This window comes from Narcine bancroftii, chromosome 1 (assembly GCF_036971445.1).
Source record: "Narcine bancroftii isolate sNarBan1 chromosome 1, sNarBan1.hap1, whole genome shotgun sequence".
NCBI classification, from domain to species: domain Eukaryota; kingdom Metazoa; phylum Chordata; class Chondrichthyes; order Torpediniformes; family Narcinidae; genus Narcine; species Narcine bancroftii.
The window spans coordinates 387,333,834-387,352,144 of NC_091469.1; the positions used below are offsets into that span (position 1 = coordinate 387,333,834).

At 42.1% G+C, this 18,311-nt stretch overlaps 1 protein-coding gene across 5 annotated transcripts in view; it reads right to left on the bottom strand.

Annotated features, from left to right (window-relative positions):
• The window catches only part of bag1 (BCL2 associated athanogene 1), a 38,191-nt gene that overhangs the window by 16,174 nt on the left and 3,706 nt on the right, over positions 1 to 18,311 (bottom strand). For 4 of the 5 annotated variants that reach the window (XR_011349892.1, XR_011349893.1, XM_069913620.1 and 1 more), the window contains exons 2-5: positions 17,867 to 17,936; positions 12,238 to 12,366; positions 9,247 to 9,329; positions 6,445 to 6,558 (exon numbers count right to left, since the gene is read on the bottom strand). Coding sequence is in view for 3 of the 5 variants with exons in the window: in XM_069913620.1 (XP_069769721.1) it covers positions 6,445 to 6,558; positions 9,247 to 9,329; positions 12,238 to 12,366; positions 17,867 to 17,936 (396 nt within the window). In the remaining 2 variants the exon portion in view is untranslated. Of the gene's footprint in view, positions 1 to 6,444; positions 6,559 to 9,246; positions 9,330 to 12,237; positions 12,367 to 12,809; positions 13,321 to 17,866; positions 17,937 to 18,311 lie in introns of those variants that run through there. The other variant, XM_069913622.1, reaches the window with a different exon arrangement.

Genomic DNA, 18,311 nt, shown 5'->3' on the forward strand with positions numbered 1-18,311 from the left:
CCATGCCCCAGTGAGGGCAGGAATAGGAAGTATTGGCAGATGAATGTGTGGCTAAAGAGCTGTTGCGTGGGCACAGGTTCAAATTTGTGGATCATTGGGATCTCTTCTGGGGAAGAAATGACCTATGCAAAAAGGACAGGTTGCACCTGAAAGGGAGGGGGACTAACATCCTGGCTGGCAGGTTTGCTGGAGCTGTTGGGAAAGGTTTAAACAACTTTGGCAAGGGGATGGGAACCAGAATGAGAGGGCAGTCAATAAAGCAAAAGATACACAGGTAGCAAGATTATGATGAAGGATTGGTAAAACGTAAAGCTTCCATTATTGTCACGTAATACTACATTTAGAATGTAACATACATGAAATTCTTTAACTTTGTCTACCGTAAGGAAATCAGAGAGTCACCACTTTGTCAAGTGGCCTTCACAGAAATGAGGCCCCAGCAAGGAACGAATTTGTGACCCTTGGTTTATAAGATCAGTGCTTTAACCACTGAGCTATCGGAGCAATAGGGCAAATTGCAAGCGTAAGGTTAAGGATTTACCTTGGGGTTCTTTGGAAACAAAATTGAAAAGGGTGATGGATACAGCATTGAAGACCTTGTATTTAAATGCCTGCAGTATAAAAAGATAAGGTTGATGATCTAGTAGCACAGCTGGAAGTTGGCATTTATGACATTGTAGCCATCACTGAGTCAAGGCTGAAAGAAGGCATTAGTTGGAACTAAATATCCATGGATACACAGTGTTTTGGAAGGTTAGGAAGATAGGCAGAAAGGGTGGGGTGGTTCAATGGACCTTATGATGAGTTTCACACCAGTTAGCCATCTTATCATTAAACATAGAAACATAGAAAAGTAGGTGCAGGAGTAGGCCATTTGGCCCTTCAAGCCTACACCACCATTCATTATGATCATGGCTGATCAGTACCCGGTTCCTGCTTTCTCCCCATACCCCCTAATCCCCTTGGCCACAAGGGCCAAATCTAACCTACACATAAATATTGACAGGGAACCGGGCTCAACTACTTCCTGTGGCAAAGAATTCCACACATTTATCACTCTCTGAGAGAAGAAATTTTTCCTCATCTCAGTCCTAAAAAACTTTCCCCTCATCCTTAAAACTATGGCCCCTGGTTCTGGTTTTTCCCAGCATTGGAAACAACCTTCCTGCGTCTAGTCTATCTAAACCCTTAAGAGTTTTATACGTTTCTATAAGATACCCCCTCAATCTTCTAAATTCCAGAGAATATAAGCCTAGTCTATCCAACCTTTTTTCATATGCGAGTCTCTCCATCCCCGGTATCAGCCTAGTGAACTTTCTCTGCACACCCTCCAAGGCAAGGATATCCTTCTTTAGATAAGGTGACCATCTATTACCTAACTTTGCATGCACTTGGCAACATCTGAACTTGTTAACTGCCTTTCTCTTAACTTTATGAAGATTTGATTGTCATAGAAAGACTGGGATTATATGTGATGGAGTTTAGAAGGATGAAGAGAGACATGATTGAGGTATTTAGGATTATCAAAAGGCTTGACAGGGAGAAATCAGAGTACATGATCCCAATGATGGGAGAGACTAGGACGAGAGGGCATAGTTTAAGAATACAGGGAAGGCCATTTAAGACAGAAATTAGGAGAATTTTTTTTTACCCAGAGAGTTGTGGATCTGTGGAATGCATTGCCACAGAGGGTAGTGGGGGCGGATTCGCTGGATAGATTTAAGAGAGAGTTGGATAAGGCTCTTGTGGTCAGGGGAGTTAAGGGTTATGGGGATAAGGCTGGGATTGGTTATTGAAAGAGAAAAATTAGCCAAGATACGATAAATGGCAGTGCTGGCTCGATGGGCCAATTAGCCTACTCCAGCACCTATTGTCTATTGATTGCGAATCCAATTCTGGCTAACCTCCATTATTCTTCATCCATTACTATAAGGTTATCCATATTGTTGCAGAACATATCCTCATTATCTAGGAGCAATGATGACCTATATGACAGATGTTTCTGAGGGAAATAGGGCTCCATTTTCAAATCAATCCCTGGATTTTCGTATCTATCTGTGATATCCAACACATACTATTCCTGCCTTCCTCCACTTCTGGCCTCTTGAGCATACCCAATTTCAACTAAAACACAATGCTGGAGAAATTCAGCAAGGCAAACATTGCATTTTATATAGGAAATATAAAGATACATAACCAACGTTATGGACTTGAGCCCTTCATCAAGGTATAATAAATGGTGGGAGTGGGGGGATAGGGACAGGATGGCCCTATGAATGGAGAGGGAAGGGGTGAAGAGCTGGATGAAAGAAAACTACGCTTGTCTGTTTGTGGGCTTTGTAAAGCAATCCATGCTGCAGGCCTACACAGGCAAGACCCCTCAGCTCTTCCTCTGTTATTCATTCTGTTTGCTGCCAACTTCCACCCCAATCTCAAATTCTCCTGGTTAATCTCCAGCAACGCTCTCACCTTTCCTAATCTCTTTGCCTCCATCTTGGGAGACAAGCTTTCCACTGACATAATTTACAAACTCACTAACTCTCACAAATACCTCGACTACACTTCTTCACATCTATTCCCCTTCAAGAATTTGATTTCTTTCTCCGTCTTTGCCGTATTTGATCCCAAGATGAGGTCTCCCAGTCGAGATCATCTGAAATGTGGAACGTGGCTTTCCCTCCACCACCATCAACTCAACCCTTATTCACACCTACCCCATTTCCCACTCACCTGTCCTGGCTCCTTCTGCGCCCAGACATAACAAACACAGGATTCCCTTTATCTTCACCTACCACCCCACCATCCTCCGCATCCAAAACATTATCGTCTGAAATTTACGTCACCTACATAATTTTTTTTAAACTTTATTTATTCATTCAAAATACAGATAATAAGTAACATATATAACAATAAGTAACATGTACAACAATAAACAAAGCATGAACGTTATATTTTATATATATTTTAAAAAAAAGAAAGAAAAAGGAAAGAAACCCCCCCCCCTCTTTCAGCCAACTCTCCTAAGGAGAGCCATAAAGAAAAAAAGAAAAAAATAAAGAAAAGTAAAGCATACATATTAAAATCTAGTCAATACAAATCAAAATGTAAATATTCTGAATATAACAATCACCTATTAATAAAAAAAAACTATAGTTACCGCGAAACATATGTATTTTTTTCCATTATTAAACAATATTTCATCTCATTATGGCAAAAGTCTCAAATTTAATCATTTCAGGTAAAATCATATCTCTACCGAACACATGTTTTACCAAAGATCGAACTTAATAAAAATACGCTTACGCTTAATCGGACTGTTTAAACCCCAAACATTAAAAGTAGCAAACTTCAACTTTGACATATCCACTAATATTACTAAAAACTAATAATATCAATATATAAAGACTCAGATCAACGTAAATAGGCCCTCCAATAGGAGAAAAAGAAACTACAAATTAAAGTCTAAATAAAATGAAAATAAAAAAAAGATGAAAAGAAACCCCCCCCCCAAATAAAAACTACCAAAAGGTAGTAATCCCGAAACAAAAGTTGGATGTGGATCACCCACGAGTGGCTGATGACTAGTAGAACATAGAGCAAATTTCTCCCGCCCCAGCCAAACAAAGAATAACAACAAGATATCATAATGACATAAAAAGAAAATAAAAATAAAAAAGTTCTATTCATCCAAGAAATTCCAGACTTGGCGACCCCATTTCAAGGAAACGGACTCTTTCCATTCCCATTTCTCCCGTTTCCTCCATTTCCAGAACAACCAGACTTTTCTTTAGGAGACAATGGTGGGCTACGTCTTTGTCCTCTTACATCTGGCAACGAGTCAGCAAAACTCATTGCTTCACACTCATTCTCAAAAAACTGAGATTGAAAGTCTCCACAAAACACCTTCAACATTGCCGGATAGCGAAAATTAGACTTATAACCTTTATGCCACAAAACTTCTTTAACTGGATTAAATCGACGCCGATGCTGAGTAACCTCTTGACTCAAATCAGGATAGAAAAAAACTCTACTATTCTGAATCATTAATGGGGCATGTCGTCATCTCGCGTTTTGCACTGCTAAACAAAGTATTGTTTCTCTGTCCAAATAATTCAAACATCGAATTATCATGGGTCTTGGTGGATGACCAGGCAGAGGTCTTCTTCTTAAGGCTCTATGAGCTCTTTCCAATACCAGACCTCCAGAGAAAAATTCCTGCCCCAGTATTTGTGGAATCCATTCGGTAAAAAAAACGAAGAGGATCTTGTTCTTCCATACCTTCTGGCAAACCAACAATCTTCACATTATTCCTTCTACTTTGATTCTCCAAATAATCTACTTTCCTCTCTAACTCCCTCTCACGTTCTCACAATTCTTTAACGGATTCTTCCACCTCCAACACTTTTTCTGTATTAGAAGACACTTGTTGACATTTCAAAAAAGCAGCCTGAAATTGTTTAAAATCCTCACAAGATGCTTCCACACGTATTTTAACCGTATCCAGTTCCAAACTGAGCCTCTTGAGAGATTTCATTCAGCATAGGCTGAATGATAAGGCTTAGCTGTTTACATTGTAATTCAGAAAAGCTCAGCCCTGCTTTCTCTTGCGTAGTGGCAGAATCAGGTAACTGCAGCTCCTGCTGCATCTCAACAACAGGCTGTTTAACAGTTTTACTGTGGGTCTGGACTCCCAGCGACGGCACCCCGACTTCTTTAGGTGGCCGACGCTATTCTCCCCCCGCAACCCGTTGTTGCTTCAAAAACTCACAAAAAAAACCAAAATATTCAGATTGGAGTATATCCTGGGGTATTTCAAGCAATGGAGTCGTCTTCTTGCGTGCCCCCTCCGTTAAAGTCGACAGGCTGCCAGGATCGGGATCCACATCAGGGGGCACACGCACCCTCCTCCTGAGAATGGGCAACCCCAGCGATGACCTTCTCCTGGTGAGTAGCAGTCACCCTTTCAGCTCCCACAGTTTAGCTGGTTTAGGCTTGAAAGAAAACAAACCTAAAGTTGTAGCAGACTGTTTGGGCCCCAAATCTTCAACACTCCGAAAATGCAGCTTCCTCTGCACCCAAGGTTCAATCTCCCTACCACCAATAGCCACAACAATTCCTTGATACTCCAAACTAAGCCTTAAAAAATTTAAACCTGAAAACAAAGAGTTAAAAACGGGTTCTGAAAAGTCTGGCCAGAGAGGTCGAGATTACACGTCTAGACTCTACACCATCTTGCCACGCCCCCTCTCACCTACATCATGATCTCACCACCAGACACATCTTCCCTTCTCCTTCCCTCTCTCCCCTCTGTAGGCATCGTTCATCCCTTCCCACCAATCTCCCCCTTTGCACCTTCCTCTGCAAGTGCCACCTTTGCATCATACCTCCTCCCTCACCACCATTTGGAGCTCCAAACAGTCCTCTCAAGTGAAGCAACACTGCACTCATGTATCCATGGAATTATCTATAGCATTCAATGCTCCTGCTGTGGCCTTCTCTACATCGGAGAAACTGAATGCAGACTGGGACATCCTTTCGCTGACCACCTTCGCTCTGTCTGCATCAGTAACAGGGATTTATTTCCCAGTGGCCAACCATTTCAATTCTGCACCCCACTCCCCTGTTGACATGTCTGTCCATGGATTCATGTAGTGTCCCACCAAGACAACGCAAATATTGAAGGAGCACTCTCTAACCGGATGGCATTAATATTGACTTTTTTTTCTAGCTTATTCTCCATTCTCTCTCCCTTCTCTTTCCCTTCTTTCATCCAGCTCTCTACCCCCTTCCCTTGTAACGGACATCTCCATTCACAGAGCCATCCCTCCTTCCCCTGCTTGCTGGCGTGCCCTCCCTTATCTACCTATTACTTCCTGCCTTTTGGACTGTGCTCCTCCCCCTGCACCCCCAACATTTTGTTCTGGTGCCTGCCCACATTTTGACATACCTCAATGAAGGCCTCAAGCCCGAATGTCGGTTATGTATTTTTAAAGGATATTGTTTGACTGCTGAGCTTTTCCAGTATTGTGTTTTTACTTCAACCATGGTGTCTGCAGACTTTTGTGATTTACCCAATTTGAATCGTTCCATCCGTGCTTCTCATTGTGAAAGCTTCAAGCTCTGGAATTGAACCTTTGAGCCCCTTTGCTTTTCTAACCCTCTTTTCTACCTCAAGCCATCCTTAAAAACTAAGCTCTTTGACTAAACTTAACCCAATACAGAATTTCCACTGATATCTCTCAGTGTTACAAATTCTGTCATACTAAAATTATTCCGTTTCCCCAAAAGGAGCGAAAACTTTAACCAATCACCTCACATCATAGCTACTGAGTTAAATATGGAAGCAGGCTCACATAAACTCTTCCCATACAGTTTTAGTACATTTGTTTCAAATTTTTTAAATAGAAAGGTGTTTACAAGTGGAAAAAAAAAGAAAATGCTCACATTTTGAATGCCTGTCAGCTCGACATTAATTTCTTCAAGTTTATGTGATAACTGTTGTATGGATTTTTCCAAATCCTTTAACTTCTTTAATTCAGCTTCCTCCTCAGGACTGTTCTGTGAATTCATAGAAAACCACAAAATCAAGAACAGATTGATTCATTAAGGACATAGCATACTACTCGAAGAATTACATATTACATTAAAAAATAAATGATTGTTTTTTTAAAACCCATTTTTCATGCAGCCAATTACTGCAGTGATAAAATTAACCACTACCTTTGCTTTTGGTAATGTCAGGAAATGGCAGAATGTTCCCCAAATTCCCTGGTTTTCCATATTTTTTTTTACTATTCCTATAAACCAGTAGAAGACATTACTGTATGTCTTAGTTTACGATTTTATTTGAGGGACAATATCACAACAATTCTTATAATATTGTATTGGAATGTCACCCCAATTAATGGTCCACATAATTCCATTAGTGCAAGGGTCAGCTCTCACAAACAAACTGAATATAACTGACTAAGCCACGTAACCAGTTGTCAAGCACAATGATACTTTCATTCAAAAACTGTCACTAGTAAAACAAGTTCTTCACAATCATTACTTATACTGAAATTAATGGCAAACTCTTTTTTATTTTTTTTTTAAAGGCAAAGATCCACATGGTGTCCAGCAATAGAATCTTGTAGCAAAAAATATAAATGACCACCCACAACTTCAGCAACTTCATTCTCTAGTTCCCCACAAATATGAGTCAATACAACGACCGTCTGAATCAGAAGAATGAAGGCTACAAGATAAACAAAAGCAAATCACTATATGTTAATAAATTAAACATTCCTTGAATTAAAACTTAGTTTCATAAAATTGCAAGATTTGTAGGAAGATCAAAATATCTTAATATCATTGACCCTTCCATCAAAATATTATTTATATCCTGAAAGATAACAAGAGGTCATTTTCAAATTATGAAAGTCAAGCATCCAACTTTAGAAATTTGCTATATTTAAAATATAAACTAATATCAAGAACACAACAGGAGCAGATGATGCAGTTCCTTAACTTGAGCTATTTGTTCCTCAACCTCAAGTCCATCATTCTCAAAACCTCCGTTCAATGTCCTGAAATGTATTGATCTCAAATTTGAAAATGCCACAGCCCCTTTATTCAAAGAAATTCAAAGATTCATAACAGAGTAAAGAACTGTTTCATTTTCTCAATCCTAAATAATCAATCTCTTTCTTTCTTTGGCTTGGCTTCGCGGACGAAGATTTATGGAGGGGGTAAAAAGTCCACGTCAGCTGCAGGCTCGTTTGTGGCTGACAAGTCCGATGCGGGACAGACAGACACGATTGCAGCGGTTGCAGGGGAAAATTGGTTGGTTGGGGTTGGGTGTTGGGTTTTTCCTCCTTTGCCTTTTGTCAGTGAGGTGGGCTCTGCGGTCTTCTTCAAAGGAGGTTGCTGCCCGCCAAACTGTGAGGCGCCAAGATGCACGGTTTGAGGCGTTATCAGCCCACTGGCGGTGGTCAATGTGGCAGGCACCAAGAGGTTTCTTTAGGCAGTCCTTGTACCTTTTCTTTGGTGCACCTCTGTCACGGTGGCCAGTGGAGAGCTCGCCATATAACACGATCTTGGGAAGGCGATGGTCCTCCATTCTGGAGACGTGACCCATCCAGCGCAGCTGGATCTTCAGCAGCGTGGACTCGATGCTGTCGACCTCTGCCATCTCGAGTACTTCGACGTTAGGGATGTAAGCGCTCCAATGGATGTTGAGGATGGAGCGGAGACAACGCTGGTGGAAGCATTCTAAGAGCCGTAGGTGGTGCCGGTAGAGGACCCATGATTCGGAGCCGAACAGGAGTGTGGGTATGACAACGGCTCTGTATACGCTTATCTTTGTGAGGTTTTTCAGTTGGTTGTTTTTCCAGACTCTTTTGTGTAGTCTTCCAAAGGCGCTATTTGCCTTGGCGAGTCTGTTGTCTATCTCATTGTCGATTAAAGCCCAGTTCTTGATGTGTCAGAAACAACATCTTCTACCTCCTCAATGAGGTTGGCCCACATACTTACAAACTTCAGTGAATATACACCCACCCCACACAATTTCTCTTCATGCCTCTCTTCCTGCTGCATCACCGGGTATACCCTTCCTTGGGTATGATGGCCAAATTGTGCAAAGTGCATGTGACGTCTTGTCCAACGTGTGAAGTTGTAGCAAGATTACTTGTACTGGTGCTCAATAAAAGCATTTGCAACAAAAGACAACATAGTATTTGTCTTCTTAATGCTTGCTATACCTACCTATTAACTGTCTGTTTCATGGTTAAAAACAAACAGCATGTGTCAATATTTACAGTTTACCATTCTAAGTATCGTTTGGCTTTCTTCTCACCAAAAAGCATTCTAGTTTTTTCCACACTGGACAAAAATGCCAAATAAAGCACATTATGGGGTTAATAACTGTAATTCTTTCAGTGACTGTGTACAGCATACAGAAATGTTCATTAAGTTAGATGTTGCCATGCAAAACAGCTTTTCTCTCAGTACAAGTTGAAGTGGAATTTTCAGTGATACTCTATTCCACCAAAGGAAATGGAAAACTGCCACAGGTCGTCATCCCAGATTATATAGTGTGCCTTATGCAGTTGACCAGTTTGTCTGTTCTATTGGCAAAAGCAAAACTAATAGGAGACAGATGAAAAATTAAAACAGGAAAATATTTTCACTGTACTGACAAAGCTCAGACAAAAGTTTCGAAGACATTTGACTGGGAAACTCTGAAGCATACAAAAATAGACATACCTTTTTACCAATCATCATTATTTTACAGCCATTTTTAACACCAAGAACTGACAATGGTTCCTCCATTTCTTTAAGGGATTTACCTACGTGACACAGAGAACAGGAAACATTAAAATGTTGTTACCTCCACTAGCACACTTTAGGAAACAATATGGTTAATCATTTGCATGCAATATTTGAAGTTTCTAAAAGATTTTGGCATCCTTCCTGTAAAGTACTGCACCACAGGTTGCACCAAGGGGGAGCTTTCGCTGGCACCACGCCCCCCCCCCCCCAAATGAGTTATTGTGCCTCCCCACCTGCAACACTAGTGTCATCATGCAATATAAGCACGCACGCTTGTGTGCTACGTTGGAGGGAGGGGGAAGTGTGACACCAAGCACGGAGGTTCATGGCTGGTAAGGCACTGCAACCACCTCCCACCGCTGAGGAGAATTTTCGAATGTCAGTTGGTGCCCTGCGGTTACCCTAATGCTCCCCTGTACTGCACTAATATTCAGCATGTGTCACTGAATTAAAAAGGTATGGTATTCCAAAGGTTGGGTAATCTGATCAAATATTACATGGAGAGTGGAAATAACAAAAAAAATACAGGGAACATGTCAAAGATCAGACAATATCAGAGAATGGAGGACAAAAAAGAGGTAAAATTTCAGGTGAATGAAAAGTCAATGATCCTGAAGCTCAAGATCAATTCTCTCTCTTTTAATTAAAATTGTCTCAAGGACTTCCGGCCAGCTGCAATATCGCGTGGTTGCAACTATCAGAAGCTTCTCTCTACTCTCTATCTTTTTTACTTTTTACCTTTCTATTTTACAACCAAAGTGTTACATATTTTGCAGCTTTCCCTTCTTTTACTTGTTTGCTTCAAAATGACTACAAGGAGTGCAAAATCTGGGAAAAAAGAAGAAAAAAAAAGTGACTGGTAGCCTAACAATACTACTGGATAGAAAGACTGCTGATTTCAAAACTTATCTTTGCCTGTTAGAAGTCAAAATTGATCAAATCCAGTCAGCCAGCGTTTGTCATCGCTGGAGCACATTTCTGAAAAGCTAAGCCAACGTGTTACTGAATTAGAAGATGTTTGCTCCAGCTTAGGTGAAAGTATTTCGAAGTTAATGACTAAAGTTGTTGACCTGGAGAGCTGGAGAAGTCAGCAGAACCTGAATATTTTGGGCTTGGCAGAATTTACTGAAAAAGGGCAATCTATAAAAATTCTTCTCTAACTTGCTATGTGAGGTTTTCGGGAAGGAGATGGTTCCATCCCCACGGGAGGTCGATAGAGCTCACCAATCTTTAGTACCTAAACCGACTCCGGGACAGAGACAGCACTCGATCATCATTCGTTTACATTGCTATCAGATAAAAGACATTCTGATCTGAGAGGCCCGGCAGAGAGGGAAACTGGAATATCATGGACAACAGAACTGAGTAGTGGAAGATTATACCTCTGAAGTTATGAATCAGCGAGTTGAGTAGAGAGAAGTAATGTCAGATTTAAGCCCTCCTTTCTCTATCCTGCATGAATCCAAATCACACTTTCCAGTGGACACAAGAAGTGGTTTTGTTCAGTCATTGAGGCCTGGAATTATATTGACGGTCTCTCTTTCACTTTGTGCTCTCCGTAAACATTTGCTTGGTGACTGAGGCTATTTGAGTATTACGATTTTTAAGTTTTCCAGCTTTTGTCATTCGGTATTTAGTGGCAAGGACCATCTAGTCCTCTCTTTCTGGTAACATTTTATAGGTAATATATCCATTTGGGCTGTTATTTTGTGAGTTTTTTTTGCTTTAAATTCTGAAATTTTTTGGGAATTAGTGGGAAGAACATTTGAGAAAGTTTATTCTTAGTTTTTCTAGTACCAGTTTACATTTCTACTTCATAATATACTTTTTAGAATTGTATCAGAAATTCTAAAAGTAGTTCTTTTTTTGAATAAATGGCTGTATTCTGATTCAAGTTATATGTTGTTTTTGGAGTGCAGAGTTTTGTTTTAATAACATTATTGGACACAAAATATTATTACATGGTACAAAAAGTTTTTTAGGGGTGAAAAATGTTTGGTTCAATGAGCTTGCTGCTGGGGTCATGGACAGCTGTCTGGTTTTTGGGCAGGGGGGGAAGATGGGTGGGTGGGTGTGGGTCTTTCAAGGTCATTATTGTGTTAGGAGACTGCCTGTGCTTTGTCCTTGTGCATTGTTTTTAATTTGAATATTTGCTGAATGCTCGGTTCTTGCTTCAAGGTTGATACCTGGAGTTTTGTTAATGTCCAATATGGCAGGTATAATAATGTCTGTATCATTAACCTGAAGGAAAGCTCTCAGGGAAAGGATCCCATAGAATTTTTTTAAAGGCTGGATCCCAGACATTCTGGGACGAGAACACTTTAGTGAACCAATAGTGATTGAAAGGGTCCATCGAGTCTCTGAACCTGGTATGACACGTCATGATACGTCTGTTGAGGTATCAGGACCAAGATTTTAAAAATCATGTGCACTGTCGCATGGTGAGCGAGAAAGGACATGGGCCCCATTATGTATGACAACAGGCCAGTGTTATTTTTTTTTCCCCAACCTAAGTGCAGGTATAATGAACCAAAGGAGCACTGGTCTAAGAATATCCCATTTGCCTTGCTTCACCCGGCAACACTGAGGGTTTTACTTCCTGATGGAAGGAAGAGATTCTTCAAGGCTTCCGGGGAAGCAATGACACTCTTGCCTAATTGGCCAGGAGGAAAATAAAATGGCAAGTAAAAGCAGGTGGAAGAAAATTAATTTAAAAATTAGCCAATGAGTGAAGTCTGCATTTAATTGGAAGATGGGATTTGACTGGTGAACCTTTTTTTAAACCAACATTCATGACTGACACTATCACAAATTTTACAATCCATAACACACTGATCATTAATTTACGGGATGCAGAACAATGCAAAATAGCCAGGGTTAAGGTAAATTAATAGACTGTGCAGTCTATCAGCAAAACACACAAACCTTTAAAAATTAGTTTCTGCGATTGTTGGGGTACCCCGGTAACTTGCGCAATGACTGCTGCCATGTCCTGCAGCGTGGGCTCAGAATCTTCCCGTTCTGACGAAATCTCGATCTTGTGTTTCGAACTACCTAATAATTAAACACACATCCACATCAGTAGACATCTTTTGTATTTAGCCACTTATGTTACACGGCTTTTGCGAAGTCATCTGCAATGACTTTTATGGATTATGTTCAAGTGTACTTCTCTCCCTATATGCATTTTTATGACTACGCATCGGTTACAAAGGATGAATAACTTTATTCACGATTTGCCATAACGTTTAAGTCTGCCCCCAGTGCAAGGGTTCCCCACCCCAATCACTGCAGATACGGTTTCGTGTCCGCCAAGGCGTTGCAGGTGTTGGGGCCGTGGTCGCGGACGGGGGAAGAGGAATGGATCAAGGGGACAAGGTCGCGCCCGTCCCAGCCTCTGATGTTAAAGGTTGGAGAGGCAGGTTCAGCAGACGAGCTTGGGCCACCTCATCCCCTATTCTCGCCATCTAATGAAGACACCAAACTCTGGTCTTTACCGTGTATCAACGTGAGCCCGACCACATCACCGGCCATCATTGCTCTGCACCCACCGGCATTGAATTTCCGCTTCGTAGCGGAAATAATTGTTCACGCGGACGTGAAGGAGAATCAGACCGGGCGCCATCTTTGTGCGGGGAAAGAGCGGCCAACCGGTGATAAGGGCAACAAATGACTCGTTTGAACTTGTCTGATCCACCCAGGAAACTTGGCCTGCTCACAAATCAAGGAGGAGCTCCTCTGTATGTCACTGGCAGCGACCGACAAAACAAAATCAAATGCAAAATAAATATGAACATTAAAACAACCCTGCATCGATATGAACATCGATTCTTCATTCACAGATACTGCCTGTCCTGTTGAATGTTCCCAATATGTTCAACTATTCCGATCTCCCTCTGTGCAAAATGTAGTCTCAAATTCGAAATGTTTCAGTCCAAATGTTCCAGCTATGTCCATGCATGATGCATGTCTTTGGTTTCGTGGCATACTGCGCATGTGGTGATTATGTTCATAAATTACTTTCTAAAAAATATCATTTTGTACTTAACGGGGTGAGCGCATAAACTTTTCCGTCCAAAATAGTAAATAGCCTACTTTAATCAGTTCAGTTCAAATGTCAAAATTCAAATGCACGAAGACCAGGGAGCTTCCTCGGACGACGTCAAAACTGTACACAATTTCCCGCTGCCCCGTACTCCAAAATCTTCAAGCACTTGGTGCAGCATTAGTGGGTTGAAATAAACAAAAATATCGAACGGGTGTGGCTGAAGCTCCCATTTCCATTTCTCTGAAATAAATCAATTCATCGATATGTTCACACTAACAGGGTGCGTCCTCTGTAGCGAACAATTACCATCCGTACCTCGTAATGAAACAACAGGCTGTGACGAATTGAAAGTTCAGCAACACCCAGCAGACAATACTTGAACACTGGCTCAACACTGAACTGGCGCGGGTCCAGCTCTCCTGTTGCACCAGTCCCACACTCCAATCCCCATCCCACTCTCACCAAAGACAGAGCAAACCCCCCAACCTTAGGTCCTGTTGGTCGAGGGGCGATGGCTGGTTTGTAATGTGCAGATGGAGCATACGTTTAAATACGGAGAGGAATTAATACTTTGAGTTGCAAAAGTAATATATATGTGATCAAAGAAACGGGTTTTGAATAAACTCGGATAATGGAAACACATTGCAAACCAAAATGGAAATTACACTTCTATTCCCATCTTTCCAGACTTTAGATTCGCTGTCCAGGTGATGGACAACAATATTACAGCCATCTCACAGAAACGCAGTGTCATTGAGACTATGGCTGAGCTTGAAGGATCTAACCATCAGGCAGGCAAGGATTCTTAGTGTCTGTTCGAAAGTTCTGCTGATCGGCCAGTCTGCCAAATGTATTCTGGGCTGATCGATTTTTAACGCGGATACTGAATGCACTGTCGCATGTTCCTCTTAATAGGTGTAGATGGTGCGGGACCCGCTATTGAAAGGCAAGGGCGAAATGTCCACACCAAACAAATGCAGGTAAAAAAAAACCTCAACGTACAATATGTAGTTCAAGCACAATTAACTATGCAGCAATTAAAAGGGCTTAATAATCTTCTGGAGAAACCAACAGAATTCTCGGCCTCCTTTTCCTGCAAACCCTCAAGGACATTCTTTGCAGGCTACCTTTTGACACACAGTACACCCTACATACAAACGACATATATACATAGCTATCCGAAATAAATACATATAAAAATAACTTACTGGTTTCCAGAATTGTTCAAGTTTCACCGCCTACGGGAAAAAGCTCTTTCCCAGTCTGATTTTTGTGTTCCTGTACCTCTTTATTGAAGGAAGTGTCTTTAAAAATAACAGGGCTGCATGGTAAGGGACTTCAGATTCTCTGAGCCCTCTTCAACCACCGCTCTCTGTAGATGACGTCACGCCTATTGTCATCTGATTGTACATGTACAAGTTCTTTTCTTTGGCTTGGCTTCGCGGACGAAGATTTATGCAGGGGGTAAAAGTCCACGTCTGCTGCAGGCTCGTTTGTGGCTGACAAGTCCGATGCGGGACAGGCAGACCCGGTTGCAGCGGCTGCAGGGGAAAATTGGTGGGTTGGGGTTGGGTGTTGGGTTTTTCCTCCTTTGCCTTTTGTCAGTGAGGTGGGCTCTGCGGTCTTCTTCAAAGGAGGTTGCTGCCCGCCAAACTGTGAGGCGCCAAGATGCACGGTTTGAGGCGATATGAGCCCACTGGCGGTGGTCAATGTGGCAGGCACCAAGAGATTTCTTTAGGCAGTCCTTGTACCTTTTCTTTGGTGCACCTCTGTCACGGTGGCCAGTGGAGAGCTCGCCATATAACACGATCTTGGGAAGGCGATGGTCCTCCATTCTGGAGACGTGACCCACCCAGCGCAGCTGGATCTTCAGCAGCGTGGACTCGATGCTGTCGACCTCTGCCATCTGTACAAGTACAAAGGACTTAACAGTGTTCTCCGGTCCTCGGGTGCGGACACACAGCAGACATAACACACCTACAGATCACATGATATGCAGGACAAATATTTCATTTGTGCAAATAAATCGTTTCATGACTATGAGTATCTTGGATGGTACCTTTGGTCATTCAGCCTTCTCACTGACCTGGGAAGAAGCTGTTCCTCACCTGGTGGTGCTGGGTCTGGTGCTCCTGTATTCCTTCCCCAACCTGAGCAGCCGAAACCTGTTGTGTGCAGGGTAGAAGGGGATCTTAATGATTTTGCACACCCTCTTCAGACAACAATGCAAGCAGATCATGTTGTGGGAGGAGGGGGAAGGAGGGAGACTCTAGTGATCCTGTGGATTGACCTTCAATCCATTTCTCTGAGCAACTGTACCACACTGATGCAGCTTGCCAGGAAGCTCTCAATAGAGCTCCTATAGAAGGTTGACATAATGGTGGCTGGTAGCCTTGCCCGCTTCAGTCTCCTCGGGAAGTGCAGTCACTGTTGCGCCTTCCTGATAATTAAGGAAATGTTGAGTGTCCACAATAGGAAACTAGTTAAGTGAACTCCAAGGAACTTGGTACTCTCCACTCTCTCTACTACTTGGTACTTGGTACTCTCCACTCTCTCTACTACAGCTGTTGATGTGTAGTGGAGGGTCTTCATTCCAGGTCCTCCTGAAGACCACGATCATCTTTGTTTTGTCCAAGTTGAGACTCAGGTTTTTACTCTCGCACCATTTCACAAGATTTTCCACCTCTTCTCTGTAGTGTTACTTAGTTGCTGATGTGGCCAACTAGTGTTGTGTCACCTGCAAACAATGATACTGTTGGAGCTGTCCATCATTCTTCAGCCCTCCCAATGAAAGGTTTTGGTCCAAAACATTGACTATCTTTTGCCTTTCTTGGATGCTACCGGACCCACTGTGTTCCTCCAATATTTTATTTCTCCACTTTTACAGCATCTGTAGTCTCACCTATTAGATCCTTCACCCCTTCCTTGTTCACTAACCCCCTACTGGCTCCTATCTAACCACTCCAAACCTTTCCTCATTATACTACTGTATCTCCCCTTTGCTCTCAGTCCTGAGGAAAGGTTCTAATCTGAAATGCCGAGCATTCTTTTCCACCCACTGATGCTAAGTTCCTCCAGGACATTCGCTGCAACACACAAAGTACTTGAGGAACTCAGCAGGTCAGGCAGCATCCATGGAAAACAATGAACAGTCGATGTCTCAGGCTGAAATCCATGGAATGATAAGAAATTCTTAATTCTTTATGGTTCCCACACCAGAATCAAGATTCAAGATCATCATTATGGGCAGATTTGGAAGCTGGGATCCAAGTCATTGTTGAATCCTTCACTGAAGCAAGTGCAGGGTTGATTTTATTCCTCCAAAAACTTGTTCCTGCCATCAAGCCTGCCATATCCTCACCCTTCCTGACATTCAAGATCCATTTTCCCTTTGAAAATGTTGATCTCTTTACACATCTCTCAGCAATGGTAGATAAAAGTTCAATACTATCTCTTTGGCCAACTTGGGTAAGACCAAACCCTAACACTTGGCATTAAAAGTCTGGTGCCAGGTTTCAGGTTTACAGGGCAGTAGTGATCCATGTCCTCTCACGTGCTTCAGAAACATGGACCACCTGCCCTCATCATCTCAATACACTGGAGATGTAACATGCATTTACAAAATCTTCCAGATTCATTATCAGGAAAGCCAAACTTAGACTGTGATCACAGTCAATTAACTTCAGTGTTGCCTGCATGTCTTACACATAACTCCCAAAATAAGCACACCGAGCTCTATCAAGACCAGAAATTTACACAAGCGCTGATGAAATGTGTAAAAGGCATTCTCAAGGTCTTTATCAGGGGTCCTCAAACTCTTTAGTCCATCAACCCCTTCATGGAATCCTTGATCCCTCATAAACCACCCCCCCCCTCAGGCATGTACAAAAAAATAATTAGTAGATGTTTCCATAAGCATTAGTAAGGGAAACTGCATATAATATGCATATGCATGGTGTCCAGGCCTCCCAGCAACAACCCAAACTTTGTTACAACACCCATTCGCCAAGTAACAAATCTGTAAATTAAGCAAGAAAATATTACAATAGCAGTTTAAAAAAAAAACCTTTGCTTCTGACCAGGAAGATGCCAAACGGAGCAGAATCCAAGTCTTCAGCATCGGCGATGGCGACTTCATTCTCAACATCAGATGCGGTGTCGTCTGCATTGAAGGAGTCGCCTCTGGCTCCCAGGAAGGAGTGGGGACCTTGGACTCCCAGCTGGAGTGGTGACCTCAGGCTGCTGGCAGGAGTGCGGACGTTGGGCTCCACAATTCTTTCGACCCCAAAAGTTCAATTGAACACCTGGCACTCATTGACCCCCTTTCAAACCCCTGGCATTTTCTGACTCCTTGGATAGTCCCATCAACCCCCATGGGTCAATATCGACCACTTTTATGACCCCTTCGTCTTTATGAAAAATGCATAAAATTGTATGGTAATCCTTAGCTAGTAATGACTCAATATGGAGAAGAGTGCCTGGAAAACATAGCACCTCGATTCTCACCTGTGGCATTTTCTGGCAAGGGAGACCCAGTGATCTTCTCAGCAGTTTTAATTACCCTCCATACTGACTTCTGTAACACACCAGAGGACATGGGTTAAGAGTGAAAGAGAAAAAGTTGAGGGGGAACATGTGAGGGGGGAACCTCTTCCCAGAGAATGGATGGTGTGCGGAACAAGCTAGCAGCTTAATTTTAACATTTAAGAAGAATGTGGACAGGAGAGGTATGGAGGGCTATGGACTGGGTGCAGGTCAGTGAAAATAGATTTTAAAAAATTGGTTTGGGCAAAGGCGTCTGTTTCTATGCTTTTGTTCTATGGTGCTGTGGTTCATTCCTAAATCTTGTCTGTTTAGTTTTAAACAGAGACTCTTGGTTCTTCCCAGGAGGAAACATTATCTATCAAGACCCTTTAGGATTATGTTTCAATCAAACTGCTTCTTGTTCTTT